At 44.8% G+C, this 9,620-nt stretch overlaps 1 protein-coding gene across 1 annotated transcript in view; it reads left to right on the top strand.

The window, feature by feature from the left end:
- The window catches only part of LOC311229433 (cytochrome P450 2F2-like), a gene marked incomplete at both ends in the record, with an annotated part of 105,731 nt that extends 97,362 nt beyond the window's left edge, over positions 1-8,369 (top strand). The window contains 3 exons of the mRNA XM_084315516.1: positions 1,023-1,124; positions 1,325-1,466; positions 8,182-8,369. Of these exons, the coding sequence (XP_084171642.1) occupies positions 1,023-1,124; positions 1,325-1,466; positions 8,182-8,369 (432 nt within the window). The remainder of the gene's footprint in view (positions 1-1,022; positions 1,125-1,324; positions 1,467-8,181) is intronic.
- Positions 8,370-9,620: the final 1,251 nt, after the last annotated feature.

Raw genomic sequence — 9,620 nt, 5'->3', positions numbered from 1 at the left:
GACAGACAGACAGACAGACAGACAGACAGACAGACAGACAGACAGATAGATAGATAGATAGATAGATAGATAGATAGATAGATAGATAGATAGATAGATAGATAGATAGATAGATAGATAGATAGATAGATAGATAGATAGATAGATAGATAGATAGATAGATAGATAGATAGATAGATAGATAGATAGATAGATAGATAAGATAGATAGTGCTTTGAATAAACTGTCACGGATGTAGTATTGAACCCAATATGCAGTCTTAACCAGCAGGTCAGTGTCTCCAGGTCTTAACCAGCAGGTCAGTGTCTCCAGGTCTTCACCAGCAGGTCAGTGTCTCCCAGGTCTTAACCAGCAGCTCAGTGTCTCCAGATCTTAACCAGCTGGCCAGTGTCTCCAGGTCTTAACCAGCAGGCCAATGTATCCAGGTCTTAACCAGCAGGTCAGTGTCTCCAGGTCTTAACCAGCAGGTCAGTGTCTCCAGGTCTTAACCAGCAGGTCAGTGTCTCCAGGTCTTAACCAGCAGGTCAGTGTCTCCAGGTCTTAACCAGCAGGTCAGTGTCTCCCAGGTCTTAACCAGCAGGTCAGTGTCTCCAGGTCTTAACCAGCAGGTCAGTGTCTCCAGGTCTTAACCAGCAGGCCAGTGTCTCCAGGTCTTAACCAGCAGGTCAGTGTCTCCAGGTCTTCACTGTACAGGCTAGGAGAGAGGACGAGAATAGAGATTGGGTCAAGGTCGATGAACAAGAGATCCAGGAGAACAACTTAAGCAACAGAGTAGATACAAGAGCTTAGTAACGTGACTAACGAGGTGCGAGAGTTTACGATCTGACAGCTTCTCTACGTCTGGGGCAGGTTTATATACCCAGATGCACTCTGCCTCCAGACCGTAGATCAGATGTCTCTAATGACAACCAGCTGTAACTAGTTAACTATAATGAGAGGTGGTAGAGTGAACAGAGAGAGGCAGGAGCACTGACCCGGTAGAACCATGACAGTACCAGTCTAATGGTCCTCTGTCCCTGCAGGCTGTGATCCATGAGTTCCAGAGGATAGCCAGCACTGTCCCGCTGAGCGTCTTTCACAGCACAACAAAAGACACAGAGCTCATGGGATTCTCCATCCCCAAGGTGAGAGCAGAGCGCTGTTACTGTAAAGGAGACCTATCCTGTGTGTTGCATTGTTTTTACAGAATGAGGGGTTGTCCCAACAATACGCACATTTATATTATGTCTTCCTCTCCACCTCTCTCTCTCTCTCTCTCTCTCTCTCTCTCTCTCTCTCTCTCTCTCTCTCTCTCTCTCTCTCTCTCTCTCTCTCTTCTCCTCAGGGCACTATGATCATCCCCAACCTGACGTCTGTGTTGTACGAGGAGGGACAGTGGAAGTTCCCTCATGAGTTCAACCCTGAGAACTTCCTTAATGACCAGGGAGAGTTTGTGAAGCCAGAGGCCTTCATGCCTTTCTCAGCAGGTGGGTCTCTGCTCTGGTTCCTCAACATCAAACCAAGACGTTTGGAAGTTACTTTGATGTAGTGAAGGTGCATCAAACATATTTTCAGAACATTAGCCTAAAAGTACATACCCAAGTAAATGGAAGATTGGTCTACTTCTAAAAGGCCCATTTGCATGTTCTTGGTATTGTGGGTACTTTTGTTACTCCTCGGATCAGGACAGAATGATATAGAATGGTAGATACTGGAAAAGAGTTCAAACAATATGTCTTGTATTTATTGAAAAGATCAAAATCATAATGACATCATATTTACGTGGGGTAGTCCATGGAACACTTAACAGACATTAATAACATGACAGCGGAATATGATGAAAGAATAACCAGGAAGTGGATAGAGAAGTATAATAGGAAATAAGAAAATAGATGGAGAATACGAGAGATTAAAGATAGAAGCCCAGAAAGACAGAAAGATAGTGTGACTCCAGACCAAGAGAGTAGAGTCCAGAAAAAGAGAGAGTGAGCTAATGCCCTAGCCCTCATTAGTATGCTCTGCTCTGTCCATAGGCGTATGGTCGTGGCCAATCCCAAACACGGCATCTGTGCATTTTGCCACCAAACCTATAGGTTCAAATGCACAGCTTGTGTGTTTTTGCTGACGTCTTTCGCCCCTAGCCCATTTAGCCCAGAGATAACTAGGGGGTAAAAACACACCTACTTAACCCTATTCAGGGATAATCAATGTGACACAAGAAACAACAAAACAATGCAGAAAAGACGCTGTTTTGTGGCCTTTATGGCCTAAATCACGGCAAGCAAATAACACATACTACATTTGGATCCACCCAATAATGTCAACATATTTCAAGATGCCAATCATAACTATCTCATTATCCAATTATTGAGATATTCTTTGGTGCGCAAGCGTGTGAAATGAGTCTTCATGTATGATGTTGTGACCGCAGCCGGCCTGTTATCAGTTCTCAGTTCACTATGAGTCTTGAGGCATGTGTAATCTGTCTCCTCTACACCTCTTCCATGGGGCCACACTAGAATGTGTAATCTGTCTCCTCTACACCTCTTCCATGGGGCCACAATAGAATGTGTAATCTGTCTCCTCTACACCTCTTCCATGGGGCCACAATAGAATGTGTAATCTGTCTCCTCTACACCTCTTCCATGGGGCCACAATAGAATGTGTAATCTGTCTCCTCTACACCTCTTCCATGGGGCCACAATAGAATGTGTAATCTGTCTCCTCTACACCTCTTCCATGGGGCCACAATAGAATGTGTAATCTGTCTCCTCTACACCTCTTCCATGGGGCCACAATAGAATGTGTAATCTGTCTCCTCTACACCTCTTCCATGGGCCACAATAGAATGTGTAATCTGTCTCCTCTACACCTCTTCCATGGGGCCACAATAGAATGTGTAATCTGTCTCCTCTACACCTCTTCCATGGGGCCACAATAGAATGTGTAATCTGTCTCCTCTACACCTCTTCCATGGGGCCACAATAGAATGTGTAATCTGTCTCCTCTACACCTCTTCCATGGGGCCACAATAGAATGTGTAATCTGTCTCCTCTACACCTCTTCCATGGGGCCACAATAGAATGTGTAATCTGTCTCCTCTACACCTCTTCCATGGGGCCACAATAGAATGTGTAATCTGTCTCCTCTACACCTCTTCCATGGGGCCACAATAGAATGTGTAATCTGCCTCCTCTACACCTCTTCCATGGGGCCACACTAGAATGTGTAATCTGCCTCCTCTACACCTCTTCCATGGGGCCACAATAGAATGTGTAATCTGTCTCCTCTACACCTCTTCCATGGGGCCACAATAGAATGTGTAATCTGTCTCCTCTACACCTCTTCCATGGGGCCACACTAGAATGTGTAATCTGTCTCCTCTACACCTCTTCCATGGGGCCACAATAGAATGTGTAATCTGTCTCCTCTACACCTCTTCCATGGGGCCACAATAGAATGTGTAATCTGTCTCCTCTACACCTCTTCCATGGGGCCACAATAGAATGTGTAATCTGTCTCCTCTACACCTCTTCCATGGGGCCACAATAGAATGTGTAATCTGTCTCCTCTACACCTCTTCCATGGGGCCACAATAGAATGTGTAATCTGCCTCCTCTACACCTCTTCCATGGGGCCACACTAGAATGTGTAATCTGCCTCCTCTACACCTCTTCCATGGGGCCACAATAGAATGTGTAATCTGTCTCCTCTACACCTCTTCCATGGGGCCACAATAGAATGTGTAATCTGTCTCCTCTACACCTCTTCCATGGGGCCACAATAGAATGTGTAATCTGTCTCCTCTACACCTCTTCCATGGGGCCACAATAGAATGTGTAATCTGTCTCCTCTACACCTCTTCCATGGGGCCACAATAGAATGTGTAATCTGTCTCCTCTACACCTCTTCCATGGGGCCACAATAGAATGTGTAATCTGTCTCCTCTACACCTCTTCCATGGGGCCACAATAGAATGTGTAATCTGTCTCCTCTACACCTCTTCCATGGGGCCACAATAGAATGTGTAATCTGTCTCCTCTACACCTCTTCCATGGGGCCACAATAGAATGTGTAATCTGTCTCCTCTACACCTCTTCCATGGGGCCACAATAGAATGTGTAATCTGTCTCCTCTACACCTCTTCCATGGGGCCACAATAGAATGTGTAATCTGTCTCCTCTACACCTCTTCCATGGGGCCACAATAGAATGTGTAATCTGTCTCCTCTACACCTCTTTCATGGGGCCACACTAGAATGTGTAATATGTCTCCTCTACACCTCTTCCATGGGGCTCTTCTATTATGTGAAATTCCCTCATGTGAAACTTATTGGAATGGACAATGGAATTGAGTTTTGGAATTGTACATATTTGAAGTCCAATTTGAGAATTTGCATTTAATAAAGAGTTAAAGGTGCTATAGATACAACATGTTATGCAAAGTAATCAGAACTTTTAGAAAGGTGCAGAATAAAAGTATCCCCCCCCCCCCCAAGAAAATATTGATGTTGGCAGGTCTAAAACTAATGTTGTTGTTTACATGTATCCCCTTCCTACTTCCCATTTCCCCATGTAGAATGATTGGATAAATGACTGGGGCTATATTTTGCACTATATTTCCTGGTTCCTGGCCTGGTTAAAAGCCTCCAATTAGTGTGTGTGAGTTTAAACGTGTGCATGTTTCAATCATACATTTCCATTTATAATTTTTTTTTTTTATTTAATTTTAATTTTACATTTTTTTACCTCCTATAATAGTGGGGGTCGCGGCTCTCTGACACCGTTATTTGGGGATCGCGGCCTGAAAAGTTTGGGAACCCCTGCGGGACATCTAGTGGCTGAATGTTATCTATAGCACTATCTAGTGGCTGAATGTTATCTATAGCACTATCTAGTGGCTGAATGTTATCTATAGCACGATCTAGTGGCTGAATGTTATCTATAGCACTATCTAGTGGCTGAATGTTATCTATAGCACCATCTAGTGGCTGAATGTTATCTATAGCACTATCTAGTGGCTGAATGTAATCTATAGCACGATCTAGTGGCTGAATGTTATCTATAGCACCATCTAGTGGCTGAATGTTATCTATAGCACCATCTAGTAGCTGAATGTTATCTATAGCATGATCTAGTGGCTGAATGTTATCTATAGCACTATCTAGTGGCTGAATGTTATCTATAGCACGATCTAGTGGCTGAATGTTATCTATAGCACCATCTAGTGGCTGAATGTTATCTATAGCACCATCTAGTAGCTGAATGTTATCTATAGCAGTGGTTCCCAAAGTCGGGGTCCCAAAGGTGGGCCGCGAGCAGCCACGGCAAAACATTTTTATTTATTTTTCAGGCCACTGAACTTAGAAGCAGGCCAGGACAGTGTTTCTAGTTGTATTCTAAAATTCTATTCTATTGTATTCTAAAATGTGACTATATGGTTTTATATTAACTTAATAAATAAACAAAAACAAAAAATCTACTTATTTCAACGAACATTTCAAACTAAATAACAGATTATGCACATAAAACACTGAAAACAACCGAAGCAACAATAGTATTTTTAATGAGGCTATTATTATTATTATCATTATTATTTTGCAACAAGTTAGCCCTCTCATAAATAGCACAAAATGAATAACTAACTTGAACTAACTTAATAGGATTGAAGTGATATTTGGCTTAAAAAATTGGTCGCCTGGCAAAAAAATTTAAATAAAAAGCCTGACGATGTGCATTGGGCCGCGGCTCTCTGACGCCTTATTTTCTGGGTCCCGGCCTGAAAAGTTTGGGAACCCCTGATCTATAGCACCATCTAGTAGCTGAATGTTATCTATAGCACCATCTAGTGGCTGAGTGTTATCTATATAGCACCATCTAGTGGCTGAGTGTTATCTATATAGCACCATCTAGTGGCTGAGTGTTATCTATAGCACCATCTAGTGGCTGAGTGTTATCTATATAGCACCATCTAGTTGCTGAATGTTATCTATATAGCACCAGCTAGTGGCTGAATGTTATCTATAGCACCATCTAGTGGCTGAATGTTATCTATAGCACCATCTAGTGGCTGAATGTTATCTATAGCACCATCTAGTGGCTGAATGTTATCTATAGCACCATCTAGTTGCTGAATGTTATCTATAGCAGGGGTTCCCAAACTTTTCAGGCCGGGGCCCAGAAAATAAGGCGTCAGAGAGCCGCGGCCCAATGCGCATCGTCTGGCTTTTTTTTTTTTTTTTTTGGTCATGCGACCGATTTTTTAAGCCAAATATCACTTCAATCCTATTAAGTTAGTTCAAGTTAGTTATTCATTTATATGTGCTATTTATGAGAGGGCTAACTTGTTGCAAAATAATAATGATAATAATAATAGCCTCATTAAAATACTATTGTTGCTTCGGTTGTTTTCAGCGTTTTATGTGCATAATCTGTTATTTAGTTTGAAATGTTCGTTGAAATAAGTAGATTTTTCGTTTTTGTTTATTTATTAAGTTAATATAAAACCATATAGTCACATTTTAGAATACTATAGAATAGAATTTTAGAATACAACTAGAAACACTGTCCTGGCCTGCTTCTAAGTTCAGTGGCTTGACAAATTAAAATAAAAAAATAAAAAATAAAGAAATAAAAAATAAAAGTTTTTTTTTTGTTTTTTTTTATTTTATTTTTATTTTTTTTAAATCATCTCGCGGCCCATCCGTGGCTGCTCACGGCCCACCTTTGGGTCGCGACCCCGACTTTGGGAACCACTGATCTATAGCACCAGCTAGTGGCTGAATGTTATCTATAGCACCATCTAGTGGCTGAATGTAATCTATAGCATCATCAAGTGGCTGAATGTTATCTATACCACCATCTAGTGGCTGAATGTTATCTATAGCACCTGTAATAAATAGTTACATGTTTTTCGAGTGGTGTTGGGGATTTATTGTAGTTAGTTAGTTTAGTTCTGATGCTCTTCCCCTGCTGAGTGAACTGGATAACAAGCATCATCACTGCTACATATTGGAGAAGTGGGCGTGTTACTGAAGGATTGGTTGCTGGGCGGCTGATTGGCGCAGTGGGCAAGGTGCTCACCTCTAACGCAGGAGACGCTGGGTTCGAGCCCAGCTCTCTGCGTTGCTACCGGCTGGCCGGTCGTTCATACTAACACAATTGGCAGTGTTAGAGGGTGGGAAAGCTGGTGGGTGGGGATTGGACGTTGTGGACAGCGACTCCTACAGGTCGGTTTGGTGATGCCGGTGCGGCGGAAACAGGAAGTATCGGGGGCAGCGTGAGCCTCCCACGTGTTACTCCTCACCACTGAGAGTTCGAGCTGCTGCGGTGAAAAGATGCGACAGGCTGCCTCCTCGTGTACCGGAGGGGACACGTGATGCAAGGCTTCTGTCCTCACTACAACCGACCAGTGGGGGGGGACGTTCAAGCAACGTTCAAGACAGGGGAGGGGAGAATTGGATAATATGAAATTGGGATGGGAGAAAAGTAGAAAATGGTGAGAAAAAGTGGGGGAAAAAAGGGATTGGTTGCTTTGAATCCCCCCTCCTGCCGACTAGTTTGTCGCTTTGGATAAATGTAAATGTAAATGTAAAGGTAAATGTAAAGGTAAATGTAAAGGTAAATGTAAGGGTGAACAATTTATTGATAATACCATGTAGACGGAGTGGATCAATGGAATGTATTTTGTATCACGTGACAAACTACAGTATGAGGTCATCATGGCATCATGACATCATAGAGCATCAGGACCCGACAGCAGGAGCACACTAACATTTAGACTCTTTGTCAACATGGACCGATGACACCAATTACAAGAGGAATGTTTCAGCAGGTAGAAACTAACTGGGTGTTTTAGGCCAACTATGAAAAGATAGTGAAATGTCCACTTCTACTATGATGATGAAGATGATGATGAAGAAGAAGAAGATGATGATGATGATGATGATGATGATGATGATGATGATGATGATGATGATGATGATGATGATGATGATATTGTTCTCAGGTCCTCGTATGTGTCTTGGTGAGGGTCTGGCTAGGATGATGATGATGATGATGATGATGATGATGATGATGATGATGATGATGATGATGATGATGATGATGATGATGCTGATGGTGATGATGATGATGATGATGATGATGATGATGATGATGATGATGATGATGATGATGATGATGATGATGATGTTGTTCTCAGGTCCTCGTATGTGCCTCGGTGAGGGTCTGGCTCGTATGGAACTCTTCCTGATCACGGTGACTCTGCTGAGGAGGTTCCAGTTCTTCTGGCCAGAGGACGCAGGACCGCCAGACTACACGCCTGTCTTTGGAGTGACCCTGACTCCCAAACCCTACCGCCTGGGGGTCCGACACAGAGCTGCTCACTAGGAGATCAAATGAAATGTCATAATGTTTCTACAGACCTCTCACTTGAGTCTCCAGCCAGCTGTAGTTCCCCTGAACAAAGCCTTCTAATCAGAGGTACTGCTCTAGAGTGGTTCAGTCATATCTGTCAGATAGGAGCTTTTCTGTGTCAGGGCCATTTTCAGTCATCATCTGCTCCCCTCCCCTGTGGTGTACCTCAAGGTTCCATCCTGGTGCCCCTCCTCTCTGTATCTGCTCCCCTCCCCTGTGGTGTACCTCAAGGTTCCATCCTGGTGGCCCTCCTCTCTGTATCTGCTCCCCTCCCCTGTGGTGTACCTCAAGGTTCCATCCTGGTGCCCCTCCTCTCTGTATCTGCTCCCCTCCCCTGTGGTGTACCTCAAGGTTCCATCCTGGTGCCCCTCCTCTCTGTATCTGCTCCCCTCCCCTGTGGTGTACCTCAAGGTTCCATCCTGGTGACCCTCCTCTCTGTATCTGCTCCCCTCCCCTGTGGTGTACCTCAAGGTTCCATCCTGGTGGCCCTCCTCTCTGTATCTGCTCCCCTCCCCTGTGGTGTACCTCAAGGTTCCATCCTGGTGGCCCTCCTCTCTGTATCTGCTTCCCTCCCCTGTGGTGTACCTCAAGGTTCCATCCTGGTGGACCTCCTCTCTGTATCTGCTCCCCTCCCCTGTGGTGTACCTCAAGGTTCCATCCTGGTGCCCCTCCTCTCTGTATCTGCTCCCCTCCCCTGTGGTGTACCTCAAGGTTCCATCCTGGTGACCCTCCTCTCTGTATCTGCTCCCCTCCCCTGTGGTGTACCTCAAGGTTCCATCCTGGTGGCCCTCCTCTCTGTATCTGCTCCCCTCCCCTGTGGTGTACCTCAAGGTTCCATCCTGGTGCCCCTCCTCTCTGTATCTGCTCCCCTCCCCTGTGGTGTACCTCAAGGTTCCATCCTAGTGCCCCTCCTCTCTGTATCTGCTCCCCTCCCCTGTGGTGTACCTCAAGGTTCCATCCTGGTGACCCTCCTCTCTGCTCCCCTCCCCTGTGGTGTACCTCAAGGTTCCATCCTGGTGCCCCTCCTCTTCTCTCTGTATCTGCTCCCCTCCCCTGTGGTGTACCTCAAGGTTCCATCCTGGTGGCCCTCCTCTCTGTATCTGCTCCCCTCCCCTGTGGTGTACCTCAAGGTTCCATCCTGGTGGCCCTCCTCTCTGTATCTGCTCCCCTCCCCTGTGGTGTACCTCAAGGTTCCATCCTGGTGGCCCTCCTCTCTGTATCTGC

The sequence above is a fragment of the Notolepis coatsorum genome, assembly GCF_963971535.1.
Source record: "Notolepis coatsorum genome assembly, chromosome: 6".
Taxonomy (NCBI): Eukaryota; Metazoa; Chordata; class Actinopteri; order Aulopiformes; family Paralepididae; genus Notolepis; species Notolepis coatsorum.
Note: the sequence above shows the minus strand (reverse complement) of the source record. Positions and strands in the feature narration are given on the sequence as shown.